A 21,009-nucleotide genomic window follows, 5' to 3' on the forward strand; every position below is an offset into this window, starting at 1 on the left:
TTATCTTCCTGTTTTGGTGGAAGACTTAATTTTTCTCCAGGGGAATCTGGGCACTCTCAAGTGAAATAGAAAGGGCTGTGAATCATCTTTGCTCTTCCAGGTATATAGGAAGATTACTGGTTAGATGGGTTTAAACAAAAGGTTTTTAGTGTCAGTCAAATCAGTTCCTTTCTCAGTTAATTTGGGCTGCATGACTAGGTAGCTGGAACCTTCCTACCAAAAAGGCAAGTAAAACCAAATTTCTAATATAAGAAACTGAAGGACATGCCCTCTCTTCTTGCTTGCAGGACAAATAAAATTTAGTAGGTACAAAACTAGCCTAAATGTGCTCAGATTCATCAGCATGCCAAAGGCAAGATTAATATTTGATGCAAAACAAAGTAATGGTATCCATTCTGCAACTATCTTAATCTCTTTGCCTACATTCTACCATCTGTAGTAGACTTGTGTCAGTGGATGAAGGTCAGTGGTTTTGTTGTATTCAACCTTAAATCTAAGGTAAGAGAACAGCCACAGCTACTTATTCACTAATTGGACCACCTTTTTATCACTTCAACATCAAGCTTTAGCAATTCTACAGCTTTGGGAAAAGCCTCCCACATTTGGATATAAAGTTGTTTTTATATAGACAGGCAGGAAAAAAATTAAATAACAAAACCCTGAGGCATTAGAGAGCCCTTGTCACAGCTTCTCTCCACAGCTGGAGCTTGGCCCTGAAGAGAAGAGAAATGTGAAGCTCCTAGAAGGCAAGAAGAAAGCGTGGGAAAGGGTTCTTAGGACTCAGGATACTTAAGCCAAGTTAATTGAGCTTATTGAGAATTTACTCCATCAGCTTGAAAGATAGGGACCTAATACTCGCATTAACTGTCACCAGCTATCTTTAAGCAGGGATTCCTAAATATTTCCAAACTGTGGATCACAGCTGATGAAAATTCCTCCCAGACCTATCTTCCCTCCTATTGAGAGAATAACATCCTTTATGAACTTATACATGTCTCTGTCCAGACATCTTCTTTTAAACTGCCCTCCATTGGTTGGAGGGGGACCAGTAGAGTGCAAAAAAAGATTTTTGAGACACTCTGTGAAGTGGTACTTTAAAGTATGTGACCTGCCTATTTTAGCTCCTATCTATTTCGGGTGGAACAGGACACTGACTCAGTAAAAACCCTTTGAAAAATGGAAGAGATGCTAGAAGTGGGGTAACCAGAGGTGGAAGCTAACAATTCTTTTCTTACTTGTAGAAAAAAATTGGGATAATAGTGAAAGTAGTATGAAGGTCAAGGGTTTGACTAGAATACAACACTTGGCAAGAAAAACAGCTGAGAACTTAGAGAATGAGTTCAGTGGATATGGGAACCAAAGTAGAGGAATAAGACTGGTTCTAAACTGTTCCAGAGTTTGAAGGGTTAAATGGAGGAACAGCTGTGGGTAATCAAGGCATGTTTGAACTGCAGATGCAAGGAAAGAGGTATGGAGTCAAAGGGCAGGAAAAAGATACGGAGAACTAGAGGCCAGGTACCCTTGTGGAAGAGGAGGGAGAGCAGGGCAGGGTTGGTTAATTTTGGCAAGGTGATGTTTTTTGCTTTTTCTCTGTCTCAGCTGAATGCAAGCAGCCAGCTCTGGACACTACTAACCACATTTAAAGTAGCTATTCCTGAAGAACCCAACAAAGTCTTCATGTCTGTGGTTATAAAAAGCTTGTACTGAAGTTTTCAGTCTGCCCCTTGTAGATCCTGAAAGGAGCAGGCAAAGCTTTTGCTTTTCCACTTCAGCAGGAGACTTTTCCCTCAACCATATTTATCAGAGGGGAGAGTTGAAAAAGTACCTTTCATCAGATAGTGACTGGAATCTCCAGTCTCTTACAGGCAACCTCCACTTACCACTATTTTGCTATAATGCTTATTTTAAATTGATACCTGATTCCACTTAGTGCTCAGCAAGTTTTGATAGAACACTCAGTTGTCAAAAACTTCTGGTTTTGCTTAATGTCTGGTTTTTCAGGAACCAATGAAGAGCATTAAGTGAGGGTTGCCTGTAATTCTTTGTTGGAGAGTTGCCTCCCCAAGCCTCAGGGGTATATGTGACAGAAGGGGTCACTATGCTCAGCTACTGGACAGTTGTAATTGGCAGCCAGGCTTCCCCGTGGCCTACATAGTAGTTCCTAGAAGAAAATCCAGCCTGTGCTTAGCAGCTTGCATCACAAAACAAATTCTGTCTGGAGAAAAATTTTGAGAAGGTTTGTACAAGTCCAATGACTCTTATACCACTAAACCTCTGGGCAGTATAGCGAGCAGAATACCAGAAGGCTTCTGTTGTGGTGGAATGACTTGTATAGCCATCACCAGAAACCATTTAACCTATAGGCTTTTTCAACTTAAAGGGCAGTGGGGACTTTTCCTGACTAACAAGTAGTGACTAAATACTATATAAAGCAGCAGTTGCATTCCTATTGTAAACAAGGGTTCCTATAAGTTCCTTTTTCCTAGGGACTGTTCTGAGGTCTTCAGTGGGTCTTAAGGAAGTACGGGCAGTTTCATCTTGGAAACAACTAGTTCAGAGGCATAAGCCTCTTGCAGTCAGCAGCTTACGTCCTCAAAGAATATGGAAAAAACTGGATCTTTTATAACTTACTCACCAGCTGCTAAAGGCAGGGAGCACAATTATAATTTAACCTTTTTCAAGACTAACAGTAAACTTAAGTGTCCATTGTGAAGTGTCAGGGAGGATATGTTTGCCATACTGCTACTTCTTGGGCCGCTGGTAGCAAGTGTAGAGGTCATGACTAGAGGTTAATTGAAACATAGCCTGGTAAGTAAGTAAGTAACAGCTGGGGCTCAACTGGCCTTATTAGGTTAAAACTATTTTGAAGGTATTCTGAAATAATGTGCATCACATCTGTCCCCATTCCCCCCCACCAACACACACACACACCGTGCAAACTTTTTGACTGCAATGTTGTTTTAATGGAAAAGACTCATCAATGTTTTACATAAATATTCATTAGCATAACTAAACTGAAGTCAGTTGAGAAAAATAAATGAATATGTATTTGGAAAGTTTCACGGCTTACAATGAACTGACTAAATGAGCACACACTGACTTACAGAGCTATAAAAAGTGAGTTAGGCACTCCCCTCATCTTTTCATTAAGTTCATCTGTCAATCACATAGGCTGTCCCTGGTGTTAGTGTTTCCATGCAGCAAGATGTGTTCAGGAAAAAAAACTGAATTCATCAATTGTTTTACTTTCAGTAAAAGGCTCAAGGTATTAGAAGACAAGTTTTTAAGTAGTCCACTAAGCTTAAGCTCATAGGGTTTATACTGTCAATGTGCACATTCTCCCAAAGTGAAACTACAACTTCAGTGTGCAAAGGTTTAAGATTGTTTTTTTTAACATTTAGCTGACAAGCTACTAAAACACTGATGGTCAACAGGAATGCTCTTGCACTATAGCAATACCCAGTCTTTCCATTTGTATTCCAGGCAATCTTTAAGAAAAAATGTTTTGCAAAATCCCTCAAAGTTTGTGAACAAGAGAAATTAAATAGCTCTGCTGATTTTTATCACAAAGGTAGCCAACATACTCCATGTTTGCACTTAACACACTAATGGCTTAAAATCCTAAATGCAGAGGTAATTTAAATCCAAAATACCAAGGTTGCTAAAGGATAAAAATGTTGGATGCTAAAAGGAGATATATTTCAGGTTCAGACACTGTTACAGTGAACAAAATTAATCTGACCTTGCTTCTCTGCAGTTAGATACTAAAGGAACAGGCACCTTTAATATCTGAAACACTGAACAGATTATCAGTATAGTGTTTTCTAGCTAAACAGGATGATAGCAGCCCAACCAGGAAGCATTCAGTGTTCATTTTTCTTTTTTTTTTTCTTAAGGATCTTAGTTCTTACCTCATGAAGAATTATGACTTACTAGTCTATCACAACAAATTATTAGTCTAAAAATTGAAGTTATTCAGTTTTTTTAAGTAAAATTTCAAATGTTACCTTTTTAAACATTGGCTCTTGGTCTTCAGATGCATCAGGATTAGCACTGAAAACTTTTCAGTTTGACATTAATTTGAAAAGGAAAAGAGCCAAATCTGTTCTAGACACCTGAAAAACTCATTTAAGAGAAAACCCTTTCAGGAAGTTAAGTTCATTTTTACTAAATCACTCTAAAGGACTAGCACTGTAGGTTTTCAAAAAAAAAAAAAAAAAAAAATCACAATAGCTTTGAGCTTGCATTAAAAAAAAAATAGGATACAAATAAAATCTCTGAAGGTCCAGCTAAGGGCTAGTAAAGGCTGGGAAGCATCTTAAGACAGACAAGGGCAAACCTTTGGGTTAAAAAACTGTAGTATAGTCTAAACACCAGATGAAGATTTAAAAGCACCATGACATTCATTTTATAACTGTGTTGGCTTCAGCATATTTCAAGTACCAACCCATAATGATTCACACAGGCTCACGAAGGATACAAACTCCCAACATCTATTGTGTCGGTGTGCTTATATACACTGGACCTGTGCTTGGGAATCAGTCATTATAACACAAAGGCATTTCTGCACCTTAACTCAGTTATATATGAATAGTTTTTCTTTAATACAGTTCGGAAGAAAAATAAAGCAGATTAGTCAGATGCAAACATGATAAATTCAGCTGGCTGCAGTCACTGGGCATCAATGTGGTGAGCAGCAGGAGCGAGATGTGACAATCTTGCGTCTTCACATCTAGAGAATTCAGAATACAGAGTTACTTTTTCTGATAAACAGAAAGCAATACTTTAAGAGTTTATATAAACAGACTTGCAAGTCCAAACTTGCTTTAAGTATTTATCCAAGACCTAGAATGAAATATGCACATGAAATTTAAATCCCACATTTTAACAAGTTATCACAATTTTCATACAAACATTCAATATTAAATACTAACTTACGGAAGAGTGTAAATGGCAGAAATGCATAAAAAGAGAGGACAGAGTGGGAAATAAATGGGATACTCTCAAGAGGCCTGAGCAATTAAAAGCTATTGAGAAAGTGAATTGCTTGTTGCTTAACACTGAGTATTAGATAATTTCAAAGTCTCAAAAACATACAGTTGTTCAAGACAGCATCATTGGGTGACTTTTTTTTTAAACATTTAATTAATCCCACCTGTAAAGGAGCCTGGTACAGCCACTTTTCTCTTTCTCCATTAAGTTTCATGCAGGCAAAAAGGTCACAAACAGTAGGAAGGCCAAAGTCCTGAAAATAAGACTTGATTCAATAATTACATCCAAAAGTCACTAAAAGTTACTCTTAGTAAGCATCTGTAAATTCTGAAAAGGGGTCACAAAAGAAAATTACATCTAATAATTTTAACAGCATACTTGACTTTAGTTTATATAAAGCAGCTCTCAGTGCTGAAGTCTAATTAATTGCTGGCCTCAGCTACTTGGGTAACTAAAAAAACCCTACTAGAATTCACCCAATTAGTGACTGGGAACTGATGATACCTAAACTGAGTGTCCTTGAAATAAATGACTACCACAGCTTTGGTGTAAACAGAGGAAAGACAGTGAATACATACCAATGTTTGTCATGCTGGTGCAATACATATAAAGGAACAAACATTTATGACTGCACTTACTTGTGCTTTTTTGCATAGCAACCATTTGTCTTCCAATGGAGTCTGATTGGCATTTTCTGTATTCTTGGAATTCATCACCCAACTGTTTACATTCAAAGGAAGGTGGAATGGGGCCAGGAGGTCTAGAAAAGGACTCCTGAAGTTAACGTCTGCTTTCTCCTTACTTGCTTTTTCTTCTGTGCTTGCTGCTTTGTGCTCTGATTTAGCTAGCCAACCTGTTAAAGGACTTTCAAGCAATGCTTTCAGGGGTCTGACAACTTTCTCTAAATTATCTGCAGTAGCTGCTGATTCTTCAGCAAACTGCCTGGAAGGGTGAAGCCAGATGTTGACAGCAGGGTTTAGTTTTTCAGGCTCGGGATTCAGTAGAGGCATCTGGCCTACTGGAACACCATTTTTATCTTTTCCTTCTTTTTTCAGAAGCCACTTGCAGAGAGCCTCTTTTTCACAGTTTTCATCACACACACACTCTGAAAAGCTGTTACATGGCTCATTAGCTTTGCACACATCTTCCACTTTAAGTGATGTCTGTGGGTGCTGAAGGAGCCAAGCGTTGTTTGACGCAATGGGAGACTTCTTCACATCTAGGTGTTCATTCAGGCACTTAAGATTTCCAAGATTTTCAATCTCTACACCCTTGGCCTGGCTAATACAGCAATTAGCACAGGAATCAGGTTTGGAGAGCCAATCAATTATGTTAAATTCTTCCCTAAAAGGCCTGAATTCATATTTCAATTTCTCATCTGAAGCACTATTTTTTTCTTGATCAGGAGGAGTAAGCAACCAGTCAGAAAGATCCATCTCGTCTTGCTCCTGAGACTCCGGGTTTGCACCCTTTTCAGTGGAGGTGAAAGAACTCTTGTTTCTATGGGAATCTGTTCTCTCAGAATATTCTCTTTGCTGATTTTGAAGGAGCCAGTTTTCCAGATCTTTCAGGTTTCCCCAGTCTTGCTCAAAATAACAGGCTTTGGAAGGACTTGCATCCTGACAAAAACATAAGTAGGCCCCATTAATAACAAAAAGCAGTATTTAATTACTGTTTTAATACTTAAAACGCACAATATTTTGAGAACTATTTGAGGGGAAGGCTGAGATGCAAGAGATGTGCTCCTGCACCTCCTCTGCAGTAAAACACTATCTTGCCTCTAATACAGCTTATTTAATATGTGAAAAGAATACCTGGTTGGTCTCTGGCACATGCCTTTTCATAAGCCAGTCATCAGCATTGGTGCTAGGAACATGCGAAGCCTGACAAACATTAGCAGATTTGCTTCCAAGTAGCCAGTCAGTGAGTGGGAACCCCAATGTTCCATACAGTGGTTTCTGCTAATAAAGAGTATTTTCTGCTATAAAAAACAGTTTTCTTGCTAAGCCAATCTAGAAAGAACTTTGAAATACACATCTATATCAACGTTTACTAACTAAAAGAAGAATTACAGAAATCCTCTTTCACAAAGTCTTAAAAAAAATTTCCCAAATCATTCAGGTAGCAGAAAGCCAGGTTAGAGGTGTGATTTGTTTATCCATTTCTAATAATCTAGGAAGTGGGTTAAAGACAGTTCTGAAAGCTACAACGCAATAAAAATAGTTCTTTTGAATACAGGCCCCTCTTCCCAAGTTAAATTGAAAATAAATTGCATTTAATTCATCTTCTGTCCATGGCACTTCCCAGTGAACTAATAAGTACAATGCAATCAATGATTTCAAATCCCAGATCAGCGCTCAGAACTTCAGTTGCCCTCCAATATTTTGACTAAAACGCATTTGAACTCCACAGAATGCATATGAACCCCACATTAATTTTTTAAGGAGTAGAACCAATAGAAAATGCCTAGGGAAGCTGGGATAGACATTCAACCGGTAGATTTTTGCAACGTTCATCTGGGACAGGTTGCTACAGGCTACTCAAACTGCAATAGCTTAACCAAAACCATAAGCCAGTTAGCAGAATATAATGGTAGATTACATCAGAGTTCTCTTCTTTAATCAAGTTGTATGTGCATGACAAAAGTCTTTACCTGCTCATAGTTGGCCAAGATACAGTTCTGCACTGGTATCCAAGGAGAACAATTTTCTGTCTCTGAAGTTTGCTACAAAAAGTATAAATTAAGTCATTTGTCCCATTTTTAAACTTGATTTCATTCAATACTAAAAACCAACATTTAACCATGAATGCTGTAACATACAGTTGCAATTAATGAACTGTTTTGTACTTCCGCCCTAAGGGCATTTATATACAAGCTCCATGAGTGAGTTGGGGGGGGGGCACCCCCATGGGCTCCATGAGCTACTCTAATGAAAGCACTTGGAGTGTCACATGCACCCATACCGACAAGTGGCAGCAGTCATGCTTTAAAGCTCATGTGATAAGCTTTAAAGCGCCCCCACTGCCATTTTTCAGCGTGGGGCCACTAACACACGTAACACTGGAGCCTGGTAATTACAGTGCATCGGAGCAGCCTTGTTGCATGTGGAGAGGTGCCCTAAGGCTGCCGACTTAAAACCAAGGCAAAAAAAAGTCTGAATAGTGCTACCTTTCAGGCCAGAAGAATGAAACAGAACTGTTTCTACTCTTTACTCTCGGCACCTGAAGAACTGCCTCTCCCTACATCATGCCGATAATATTTCCAAGTGCTACATACAAGACCACCATTAGCCACACCCCAGCCAATCTCTGACAGAAACAAAAACATTCTCCTAACAAAGGCACATATTAATGGGATTGCTGTATATATTACATACACATGCTGAATATAACTACGCTTACTTCTAATCCTGAAACACCAGCAAAAGGCTGGCTTTTCTTACAAAATATAACAACTTGTGTGCTCAGGTCTAGACTTCACTGGAAATGAGCTGCTGCATGCTATGATTATCAGATTCTTAAAAATGTCAGTTATAACTTATCAATGACAAGTATAATACGATTAAATAGAATCATTATTTTATGCTAAACCTTACCTTTAAAAATAAGCTACCTTGAATAATGGTTGACTGGAGTTTTACAAATCCTTAGTCTTCTAAAAAGCTATGACGGAACTAGTTTCAGATATATCACCACCAGGAAAACCTGGGTACTCACCATAGTTTTGATGGCACCAAATGATGTAATAGCCTGGCGAAGGTAGGACATGTCAGCTTCAAAATTCAGGATAGAGGACTCTTCTGGTTTAAGGGTCAAGTTACCCAATCTGAAAGAAATCAGGTTTTAAATAAAATTAATGCTTCACCCATCAATTCAATTCAATTCAATTCACTGAAGCTTGTGAAATTGACAATGAGCTAATCTTGGGACAAGGCTTTAAACTGGTTCCATCACCAGCAAAGCTGAACTACATAGAACTTAGCCATTTATACAGAACCAAAAAGGTACCTATCCACAGCTCTAGACGTCTAGAATATTGTTCTTTAAAGACACTAACACCAAGAACAAGTCTTCCCACCTGCCGTATTTCATGGTGTATACGTCGACACAGTGTATAGGTCACCCTGTTTTCCGACGCCAAACTTGAAAGTTTTCGTAAGCACAGTATATAAGTTGGGGGATGAGGCTGAGGCCGGGCTCAGCCCCATCCTCTGCGAGCGATGCTGGGCTCGGCTGACGGGATCAGGGCTGGGCTTGGTACTCAGCAGCACCACTCACGGGGGATGGGGCCGCACCAGCCAAGCACTGGAGCTGAGTTTTGCCCTTTCCCTTGCAAGCAGCGCCAGGCTCAGCATTCAGCTGGCACAGCCCCATTCCCTGTAATCGGTGCTGCCTGGGCCAGCCAAGCACTGAGCTCTTGCACGGGATGGCAATACAGTGCATAAGTTGATGTTGAATTTTAACAGTTAAAAATTGAGCTTCAAACCTCAACTTATACACTGAGAAATATGGTATTCCCCTTAATTTAGCTGCCATTAAAACCTTACCGCCTGGAGTAATACATACCAAGAAGTAAGGAAGGGTTTTCTGGCAATGTATTTTACTGGACAACTGTGTAGTTGAGATATGTTAGACAAGCTTTGGGGCACAAAGTGCCATTCCTCAGGTCTCAGAAAGAAGAATGAACAGCCAAAAGCTCATTTATTTATTTATATTTCGTATTTATATTATTATTTTACTATTAATTTGCTTATTAGTAATGTAGCCTATGCTCTCTGCTACTTTCCCAGACCCAGGGTAGGGCACTTCATCTCCTAAAGCTTGTCTAACATCTCCCCCAACTATGCAATTCATCCAAAAACATATTCCCCTTGCCCCTTCTCCCCCCAAAAACCCTTCTTCCTTGCATTTCTTGGACCATCAGTTATGACACTCTAATGCTACTATAACCCATGCAAACAGCTGTGCTGCATTTCACATAGGCTATTCCCTATTTTTCTTTAAAAAGGGGTATACTAGAAAAAATCTTAGAATGTGTTTTCCAAAACAGTGCTAGGAATTCAGATGCATGTCATCTGAGACTGCTTTGAAATCTTACCCTTAATGTTTTAGCAGTAACACAGAATACCTCATAGTGAAGTACAGGGGTATAGGTTGTAGCCGTGTTGTTCTGAAGACATAGGTAGACAAGGTTCTTTGGGTGAATCTGATAATAAAAGATATCAGATTCACCCAAAGAACCTTGTCTGTCACAGTGAAGTACACACACAATAAATGAAGAAGAGACCGCATACAGGGAGCATAACTGGAAGTCAGTTTAAAGTCAAGGTAAAGTGAATAAAAATCTCATTTGTTCATATTGTGTAACATTTTTACCTCTCCAGGCACACCGAAATCTGATTGGCTAGGTCATTACTATGGGGGTGTTCCAGTTGATGAATAATACAATTGAACTGGCCCAACAGCTGCATGAAAAACAAAACAATATTATTACATTCTTTCCACTATAGATATTAAACGTTTCTATCAACAGGTTAAAGGCATGGATATTCATAAGTTATCTTATACTTTAAAACTAATTAATATACTAACAAGACTACTGTCTGTCTAAAAGCTGCACTGAGTTAAACAAGCAACAAGCTTACCCAGTAAAGCTGTTGTGCTTGCTGCTGTAAAGCCTCCTCTTTGAGTTGCTGAATGAGATCCACCTGTTCAAACAACCAAACTTCCCGACTGCGCAGGCATTCCAGATGGCGACTTATGCAGCTGTGAATCTGAGCTTTGACCTGTAAGGTAAGTAGCAGCTCTATTTAGCATTTCTGGAATGTCTGCTGAATATGCCCAGTGTTGCAAAAAGGAAAATTTAATTAACTGTCTTAAGAGAAATACTTTTAAATAATCCTTAAACTGCCAAGCCTTGAACTAATTTTGAGAGATACCATCAGACACAAGGGTAAGAGCTGCTAACACTGCAGTCTACTGGTGCCAAGACCATTCCCCTTAAAAGGCCCCAAAGGTCAGTTCTTTAAAAGCAAATACTACCATTATTTGTAATATCTTTGTTCCTTCATTTTAAACCAAAAACAGTTTCCAGTGACGAAGAATGAATTGCTTAAAACTAAATAAATAAGTAAATTTCAAAGACTTGGAAACCCACTACAAATTCAATTTTGAGACCAGTACAAAACATTACTTAGTGAGATACAGCAGTTTCTCAGCATACGTATTATTCTGGATGGCTGGGTTAGCCATGCTCAGACACGTGTCTTGTAAAGGGCATGGATGAATTATGTAGCAAGATGCTTGCTCCTTGGAAGAATTTCAGTCTATTCACACAGAGCACCACAAAGGTCTGCAGAACACCAACACAGTTACACAAGATTTGCAAAACTACTTAACTTGCTAGAAAAACGCATTTCAAATACCTCTCTCCAGTTGTCTTTAATCTGCTGTTCAGCCTTGACGATCCCACCAAGAGCTGTCTCCAAGTCCTTCTTAGCTTGAAGGCACTTTGCAAGAGACTCCTTACTGCAGGAGTTTCCAGTCCTGTCTTGTGGTCGACTCATTCTTGAAAATGTTCCTAACACACTGTTGAAACAAAATGTCCCTTTAAGTACTTCCATACCTTTTTGGATGGAAAACAATGGACAGGGTATATTCTGAGTAGCCATCATCTACTGATGATGCCACATTTGAAATATAACTTCTGAAGGGTCAAAATACCTTACAGTATAAAAACTGGCAAGATAACCGACATCCAGCAACTATTTCAGTTTTCTGCACATTTGTTCCCATATACCAACCTTTGAATTGGTGGTCTTTTTTGCTTTTAATGTGTATTAGATCACTATACTTATGTAACACCGAGGCTTTAACCAAGTTGTTAAAATTAAATGAAGTGGTTTCATCAGTGTCTTGAGAATCCCCAAGCAAACTTTTCAGCATGGTAGCTTATCTACATTAACATAAAAGGAAGGTGGTTTGTGCTGCTAAGCAACAATAGGCTGAAAATCCACATATTTGTTTCATATACTTTTGAAGTGTTTTGCATAGCTTAGATAGTCCAATGGCTGTATAAGTTTTTGGATGCAAATCAAATCAAGGAAATCATGGAAATCAAATCAAGTTTTTAGATGGAAATACAAATACTGCCTGCCATAATATCAAATCAATGTAATCAAACTTCCTTAACCTCTCTTGAAACTATTATTTGCCTAAACCCCAGCCTGTAAAAACCTTTTTAGAAAAAGTGCCCTATGATTGCCAACACAAGTTCAGCTCCACTCCTGTTTATATCACAGCTTTACAATGTTCCTACAACTAAGGAAACTGAACCTAGTTTGCAGTGGTACAAAAACTAAGAGTCTACGGGGCTGTGCTATAAACACTGGATTCACTTCAAAGGGTCCAGGAGAGTGCAGAAGGTCAGACCTCCTCTGAAATGAAGTGGTCAAGCTTTGCCCAAGTGTAACAAGGAAACATTAGTTAAAGCCTAATCAAAATTTGACTTTTTTCTAACTAGTGTAAAACAAAGGAGGTAAAAGCACTACCATGAAATGCACAATATTCACTCCAACCACTTACAGGAACAAGCACTTAATTTGATTTAAAGATCATTTCCAATGCATTTCCCCAAATACTCAAAGGATCAAATATCGGAGGTAAAATGAGATCTTCACAAATTTTCTCTCCGCAAGTAAGACCTAAGAAAACCAGGAAGATGTAGGAGTTGCATTCTTGGTACTGCAACAAACTGAATAAATGTATCCAGACTTCGCCCAGAGTTCTCTCTTGTCCACTGCTAATACCAAGTAATCTTTTGGAGGGGCCAAGAATAACAAGCATAGAGAATCTTTCTGCAGGTTTTTAAGGACCTGTCGGGTAGAGCTGGAGAGGAGTGTGCATATGAATCCAACCCTAACAAGATTTCAGTCTCCTCCAGCAACAATAACAGTAATGCTAGCCGCAGAACAGTGACACTATTTAGCAGCTATTAATATACCCAAAGTAAGAATGATATTCTGCTTTCTAATATTTTGTTTGTATTATATTACTATAACCTACTAATTGTAGCAGCAGCCACAAAACATAAGGGCAACATGCTATTCCTGCAGTTTTATGCATAAATGTTCTACTCTAGAGAACTAACTCAGGAACCTGCTTGAAGGGCTTGACAAGGACAACAGCTTTTTCACATCTACCATTTGCCAAACAACTGCATTTCCACTTGCACATTTTTTGAACATTAAGTCACTGTGGAATCTGATCCACTGTTTATACAACCACCAACACAGGAGACTATGAGAAAGCAGCTCACCTTCCACAGATCTTCTTTGTATTTTCTAACTTTTTTTTTTTATTCTGTAAAACCTTTGGGGTTGTAAGAGCCCGGTAAGTCTCATCTAAAGTATCACAATAACTGAAGGGCAGATCCTCTGCTGGTAGATAACGAGGCATTATAATGCTGAGTCCCTCATTCCTTAACTGGGGAGGGAAAGGGAAAGAGGAGATGGCCCAGGGGAAAAGACACTTGCAGGCTTAGATGCCAATTATTACCCAAAAAGCCTGACAGTGCATTTCAGCAAAGACCAAGAAACTCTAGATGTTGAACACAAAGGCTGCTATCTCCATTACACAGTTCTGGTACAATACATAGAAAAGTTAAAAGACTCAGCTAGTAAGCTGCTGTGCATTTTAATCACATGCAGAGCAGAAGAGTTTAGAAACAGCTACAGTTAACTAAGTGCAGCTAGAAGTTAAGCTGGTGACTGTCTTCTACGTTTCGAAATGCTTTACTTAAACATCTGGATTGCATTTTCTTTAAACAAAGGTGAAAGCTGAAGTGAGCTCCCTCCCACCGAAAAAAGACCGGGGTTCTATTTGAGCTGCAGCTGCACTTGTCCTAGTGCCAGACACCGGTGAGCACAGCCCGACGCCTCCTCCCCTGCGCTCCCAGCACCAGCCCGGCCCCCGGCGAGCGCTCCCGGACAGCACGGCTCAGCCCGCGGCGCGTCCTTGTGTCCTCTCCTCGGAGCCGCCAGTTAACAGCCCGGCGCGCCGGCTCCGCCATCGGGCCAGCGAAACGTGCATCCTCCCCCGCCGCGAATGAACCTGCAACGCGGCCTCAGTCGCACACCACAGCCCCCGTGCCTACCCGGCTGCACGCGTACTCAGGCCGGCCAGCCGGCCGGTGCCCCGCCTGCTCTGGCCCCTATCAGCCGCCTGCAGGCGGCAGGGCGCGGCGCCGGGCCCGCCCACGTGTCCCGGCAGCCACTGCAGCGCCGCGATCCTGCACGTCCGCACGGGGCGGGAGCGGGGCTCACGGGAGGCGCCAACTCAGGTGCGGCGCGGCAGGGAGGCGAAAACCGGGCGCTAGCCGGGGGCGGCAGTCCGGGCCAAAAAGAGCCCTCACATGCCCTCAGGGCAGCCCGGCCTTCTCCACGAGTCTCGCTGCTTCCCTGCGCCCCAGCTCACCCCCTTCCCCGACACGAGCCGACCCAGCCGCAGGGCGCTGGGCTCCCGGCTGTGCCCCGGGCGCGGGGACTGGGGGTCAGGCCGGACCACACCGTGAAGGTCCGGGGGAGGAGATGAGCTCCCTTGCAAAATTATCGCCCAGGGATTTTTCAAACGGCCAGAAGCCAAATCGAAAACGGGGGCAAAACAACCCTTTGAACTGACACCTGAAACTGAACTGCCCTTCTTTCTGCAAGTGATCCCTGGCTGTCGCTCCCGGAAAAAATGAAGGGAACTGGCACCGAGTGTACAAGGTAGGGAACACATACATGAAAAGACCTGCACACACAGGACTCACTGGCATTGGGTAAAGGCCAAGTCATGAAGATTTCCTTTAAAATAACCGAGCCTTTAGAAAAAAATAGTAAATATCAATAATTACATCGAGTCAATCTAATCCTTTCAGAATATCTATATGAGACTAAAAGTATAACCAGGAGTGGAACAGTATTCTTGAAGGCAGGGCTTTAACTACCTGGTGTGCGTCTACTTCGGCCTGCCTCAATGAAACCTCAAATGATAAGATTTCCTCCAAAATCAGTTCTCAGGTGCACCTGAATGCCCTAAATCATGACTTCTGAGTGAACAAATCTAACATTTACTCCACTCTTCCTGAAACTGAAGGAATCAGAAGTTCTCCAGATCCAGATAAAAAAATAAAAAAGGGAGCACTCCATGCAACAGATGGACAGGAACTCAACAGGACAAGATCTCTCAAAAGTAGCCATTTAAGATCAGACTACACTATTAGAATGCCTCTTGCTGATACAGGTCCCATAAAGGACCATTTAAATTTAGGACCAAAGTCTCAAAGTAATAATCATAAAACAATGTCCTATCTACTAGGTTTTGACGTACGTCAGAGTTAACATACGTATAACATTAACATCTCACATTTCAAAAAATATTCTCAAAAGCTAGAGTGAACCATTTAAAGACTTCCACATTAGTCAGGAGTGTACCTACCCCATATGTTTCTATTTGGCTCTACCCTAGCAATACAGGTGGCCAATTAACCCAATGATTTTTTTTTCTCCAGCAAATATTTTCTCCTGCCATCTGCCAGTTTAAACCACAAAGCCAAGCACTGCAATGCGTTCCACTATTTTGCCATATCCAGTGGAGATGTGGCAATATACATTACATAACAACGCACACATGAAATAATAACCCTATGGGTATATTTATTTGTGTAGGGGGAAGGGCTAACAGTCTGTAAATATCTGTCATGTTTAAGTATCTAAATGTTGTGCTTCTGCCTTAATAACAGCCAAATCTATATAAAGCATTCCTACCCCCTGTTCTAAAGGAAACCAACTTAGAAGCTATGCTTCAGTCTGCATGCTTTATTACAAGAAACACAGCGATGCCTAAAATAGGCAAGGGTATGTATTTATACCCAAAAGCTTGTAAAGACTTTTTCCAACTATTTGACTTGGTCTAATAAAAGATATCAGATTTACCCAAAGAATCTTGTCTGCCTAAAACAAGCAAAGCTTTCTCTTTTCCTTACAGTTTGCTTTTTGGTCTCAAGTCAGCTTCCAGAACCAGATTCTCTGGCTCTTTCACACAGCAGCAAAGGAGAGAATAGCCAGAAAAAACAAAAAAGGTAAAACTGAAGTTGACAGGAAGAGCAAGTCCGGTATGGATGGCAGCATGTTACCTGTTCAGAATTGTCCATCAACACCCATCTAAAAATGGGGGAAAATTGTGTTAACTAGTAACTCCTCAGGAAGATTAATGCCTGTTGATTAACTCCCGGCATTAAATGTTCCTCTGTAAAATCGTGACTGAGGTGTGGCCACAGGACACAGGAGAGTGAGAGAGATGATAAAACTATTGTACTCAAAACTAAGAGTCCTTTCCCTGCTCCCTAAAACATTAACTTTTTATATTCCTCCTCTGACTTTTAAGTTCAAGAGACTTAGAAGTGCTATTGCTTTAATGAAAGGATCACATGCCTTTGGTGGTGTGGGGCATGGGGACATTTAGTTGCCCAGGCAATCTACCAGTGGAACCAGTTTTACCAGTTTTAAATCTACAGCATAAGCAGCTGAATTACTGTTCACCTATGACTACTCCCATGAACTTTGAATGCAAACAAAGTCAAAAATCACCTCTAGTAAACTGAAGTTTCCTAACTTAATCACCAAAGAAACCATGCTTGAATAAGACTCATATTTGACAGACCCCAGTCTACACTAGTAAAATTACCTCTTGTGGTTGTCAGCACTATCTCCCCAATGGTCCAAATTGAGCCAGTGTTGAAAACTCTTTAAATTGTTACTGCTTGTCTATATTAGAAGAATCATTTCCCATTACACTAACAACAAACTGTGCATTTTCTGAGTACTCAACCCGCAGTTGGTTTGTGGGAATTGCAACAAGCAGATAGGGAAGCACTGTAACCAAATGTAGAGACTAATCCATAGAGATGAATATTTCAATACAAAATAGCATGCATTTTTCAAAAACAGGGTTTCAGCATGCACACATGCAAATATATTTTTTCTGCCCTCAAAAAAGCACGAAGTTTGTGTATGCTGCTGTTAATAAGTTAGAAGCCAGAAACGTTAACATTAGAAGCTGAAAACAAGGGAGGAATCTGAAAATCATCACCTTAAGTAAATTAAAAGGCTTCAAATAATGCACTCTCTCACAGAGGAGATTGAAATGGTCTTTATTTACCCAAGCATCACTCTGGTACTATGCCAGAGAAAGAAAACTCACTTAGCTGTACTTTCCATTTACACTCCCAGTGGAATAACCATACTGAATCAAGTGTACAATTTGCTCTGGGCTATCAGTACGTAGAACATTTTCAAATACTACAACTGCTTGCATGTGGAAAGTAGTTCCCATGAGTTCTAGATGCCTGACCAGTTTGTGAGTTTCAGAAGTCTCTAGAATAATCGGAGCTAATTTTGGGGTGGTGTCTTTTATTGGACCAACTACATGTTCAGAATAGCTTCTGAATATAAGACATTCCTCATCAGGTGACCTGATAAAGAGCAGGATGAAAATCTCAAAGCATAAGATTATCATAACACCAATTTTATATGGAAGGGAAAAAGAAGTATTCACATAAGCATTCCTTAAAGCCTTTTTTAAAACAACTGAATCTACTACCACACTCAACACATGGCACCTAAGGATAAAATTACTAGCTCTTTATATATCCATAACATGATTTTTTTCCTTCCGAAATTATGAACTCTACAGATATTTCATGAATACCATCTTTTTATTCCATTATTTTTGTGCTTTCACTGAAACTCTAAGAGAACACCAAACCTTCTACTGTTATCATCTCCTTCAACTCGATGCCCAAGTCATAAATGTCAGGTATGCCAAATTTATGTAATAGTTACAAGCTTCAAGAAGGGCTAATAAAATCCTAAAAGCTCATTCATACCTGCTCCATTGCCTAGTAACAAATGTTAAGTGTTTTCCAAACTTCCAGTAAACACAACACAAGACAGGGCTAGTTGGTTTTGCTTGGATTATTTCTTAATTACTATAAGTGTTTTCTACTTGAAGCTCTAGATTAGAAAAATAAATCCTTTATTTATTTACGCACCAACCTGATGGATATTTCTGACAGTTCTAAGTCACTAAACCTTGTATGCCGTGAAAAGAAACAGAGGTCAGGCACAGCTGTATGTTCACACTCAATTAGTACAAAGCCTCTACTACAAACTGACTAATCATGTTGCTGGATCTGATTGTTTACAGGGGACCTGAAGAGAAACATTTAGTGGTCTCCATTTCATTGAATTACAGAAAATAAGGGTTGGAAGGGACCTCAAGAGCTCATCTCATCCAACACTGCTCAAAGCAGGACTATCCTCAACTAGATCATCCCAGCCAAAGTTTTGCCTAGCCGCATCTTAAAAACTTCCAGGATGGGGATTGCACAACCTCTCTAGGTAATCTGTTCTAGTGTTTTAGTACCCCCTTAGTGAGAAAGTTTTTTTCCTAATATCCAACCTAAACTTCCCTTGCTGCAACTTAAGACTGTTACTCCTTGTTCTGTCATCCACCACCACTGAAAACAGTCTCTAGCTCCATCCTCTTTGGAACCACCCTTTAGGTAGTTGAAGGCTGCCATTAAATCCCCCCTCAGTCTTTTTTTCTCCAAACTAAATAAGCCCAGATCCCTCAACCTCTCCTCATAAGTCATGTCCCCCAACCCCCTCACCATTTTTGTTGCCCTCCACTAGACTCTCTCCAATTTCTCCACTTCCTTTCTGTAGTCGGGGGCCCAAAACTGGACACAGTACTCCAGATGTGGCCTCACTAGTGCCAAATAGAGGGGAATAATCGCTTCCCTCAATCTGCTGACAATGCTCCTATCAGTGCAGCCCAGTAGGCCCTTCTTTGCAACAAGGGCACACTGTTGGCTCATCTTCAGCTTGACATCCACTGTAACCCCCAGGTCCTTCTCTGCAGAGCTTCTGCTTAGTCAGTTTGTCCCCAGGCTGTACCAGTGCATGGGATTCTTCTGTCCTAAGAGCAGGACTTTGCATGTGGCTTTGTTGAATCTCATGACATTTCCTTTGGTCCAATTCTCCAATTTGTTGAGGTCTCTCTGAATCCTAGCCCTACCCTCCAACGTATCAAGTACTCCCCCACATTGGTGTCATCTTGAGGGTGCACTCCATCCTATGTCTTGCATTTCATGTCTTGCAAATTAAATGAAAACTCCATCTCCCTCAGCTCATTAACTTAATTATTTAAAGGCAAAGTCAACAAATGGCAGATTAATAAGAAACTACATATCAAACCAAATACACTTGTTAAGGTACTTTCTACTCCAACATTATGTCCATCTTGCTCCATTCCATTGCATTAAGGCTGCGCTGCATCCCCACTGCAGAAATGCTGTGGTCAAGTTGTGCAATGTGTTACAAAAGCCTGCACTGTACCTCAAAAAACAGAACTTTGAGCAGGGACAGAACTACAGTTAAACAGGGCACATGCAGAGTTATCACACTGCATGATATAGATGTGGCAAAAACAGATGCAACAGGACCCAAAAACCCCCTCCTTTTTAAAAGATATACTTATCTTTTAAGTATATCGTGTTAAGGCATATAACTCAAGACTGGTTACTGGGAGAGACACTGATTAGTTAAAATAATTTGAATTTAATATTGGATCTTTAAAGGTAGATCTTGCTAGGAAAATCAAAAGGTATTTCCCTTCAAGACTGAAGTACATGAGGTGTGGGAAAATAGATTCAGGTTGAAACTCAAAAAGGAATTCTACAAAAAGTGGAAAATCAGTCATATTACTAGTAGAGTATCACATGGACAGGCAAAGAGAAAACTAGTAAAGCCATGGCACAATTTAGGTGCAAGTGGAAAGGGACATAAAAGGCAATAAAGTATGTCAAGAGAAAGTCCAAAGAAACCAGCTTGGTTTCACCAACAGCAAGTCATGCCAAACCAACCTGATTCCCTTCTACGATAAGACGATAGCCTCTGTGGTTGAGGGAAAGCAGCGGATCTGATGCACCCTGACTCTAGCAAGACTTCTTCAGCTGTCTCCCACGAGGTTCCTAACAAGCAAAGGAAATACAGAGTAGATGAAAGTACGGCAAGGCAGGCACAGAACTGGTTGGATCACTGGGTTCAAACAGCTCAATATCTGGTTGAGAGAAGCTATGAAGTGGGGGTCTGTTCTGGGTCTCATCTTACTCCACATCTTTATTAATGATTTGGACAATGGGGCCATGTACACACTGAGCTGACTTGTGAAGTTTGGTGCCATACTGGGTGGAGCTGCAGACACTGGAGGGCCGGGGATCCAGAACGACCTGGATGGACTGGGCAAGTGCTCTGCACTAAACCAGAATGAATTCAGCAAGGACTAGTGCCAAGTCCTAGACTGGGGACAGAACAACAGTACACAGACGAGCAGCCGAGCCGCACTGCAGGGAAGGACCTGGCGGTTACTGTTGAGCCAACGGAGCACTCATCGCTAAAAGAGCCAACAGCGATCGGGGCTGTCAGCAGGACACTGTTTCTTCGGCTCCCCGCAGCTTGGGAGGCCCCGGAGTCAGGCTGCAGCTGCGCACTCCAGGGAAGCCGCAACTGCAGAGCCGGCCTGGGCAACAGCAGGGCTCGGGAGCCTGGGCCGCGAGCGTGGGGCCGGAGCTGTTCCCGGGGAGCGGAGCGGGCAGAGTCGGCGCTGGACAGCAGACCGGAGGGCAGAGCCACAGGGCCGGGGCCGCAAACACACCCGGGTAGCGGCGACGCTGCCCCGCGCGGGGCCTGGACGAGGGTTCCCCAAGCCAATGCCGGTGCCGCGGGGCAGTTTCCTTCTCCCCCTTTGCCTCTCGGCTAGCCCCCGGAGCCCTCCCCCCGGTCCCAAAGCTGCCCACACTCACCGGCAGCGGCAACTCGTCCTGCAGGGCCGGAGCGTAGACCGTGGGCCGGCGCGGCTCTCGCGAGAACTGCGGCGCAGCGCGGGGAGGCTGCCCCCTGGCGGGCTGGAGGC

The 21,009-nt window shown here is 41.4% G+C and overlaps 1 protein-coding gene across 3 annotated transcripts; it reads right to left on the reverse strand.

The window, feature by feature from the left end:
• Positions 1-3,326: 3,326 nt before the first annotated feature.
• NCOA4 (nuclear receptor coactivator 4) lies at positions 3,327-20,976 on the reverse strand. Of its 3 annotated transcripts, XM_019555593.1 has the most exons (11): positions 20,900-20,976; positions 19,961-20,068; positions 11,418-11,580; positions 10,638-10,778; positions 10,369-10,457; positions 8,710-8,818; positions 7,646-7,717; positions 6,807-6,953; positions 5,631-6,611; positions 5,156-5,245; positions 3,327-4,732 (listed from the first exon to the last, which is right to left on the reverse strand). In XM_019555593.1, exons 3-11 carry the CDS (start codon positions 11,556-11,558, stop codon positions 4,727-4,729), a joined length of 1,776 nt encoding a protein of 591 aa, XP_019411138.1. In that variant the 5' UTR covers positions 11,559-11,580; positions 19,961-20,068; positions 20,900-20,976; the 3' UTR covers positions 3,327-4,726. The 3 variants fall into 3 exon arrangements, with proteins under 3 accessions (XP_019411138.1, XP_019411139.1, XP_019411137.1); XM_019555594.1 differs by lacking the exons at positions 19,961-20,068; positions 20,900-20,976 and adding an exon at positions 14,147-14,213; XM_019555592.1 differs by lacking the exons at positions 19,961-20,068; positions 20,900-20,976 and having other exon boundaries at positions 6,807-6,950.
• Positions 20,977-21,009: the final 33 nt, after the last annotated feature.

Source organism: Crocodylus porosus, unplaced genomic scaffold (assembly GCF_001723895.1).
Source record: "Crocodylus porosus isolate Cpor-Errol unplaced genomic scaffold, CroPor_comp1, whole genome shotgun sequence".
NCBI classification, from domain to species: domain Eukaryota; kingdom Metazoa; phylum Chordata; order Crocodylia; family Crocodylidae; genus Crocodylus; species Crocodylus porosus.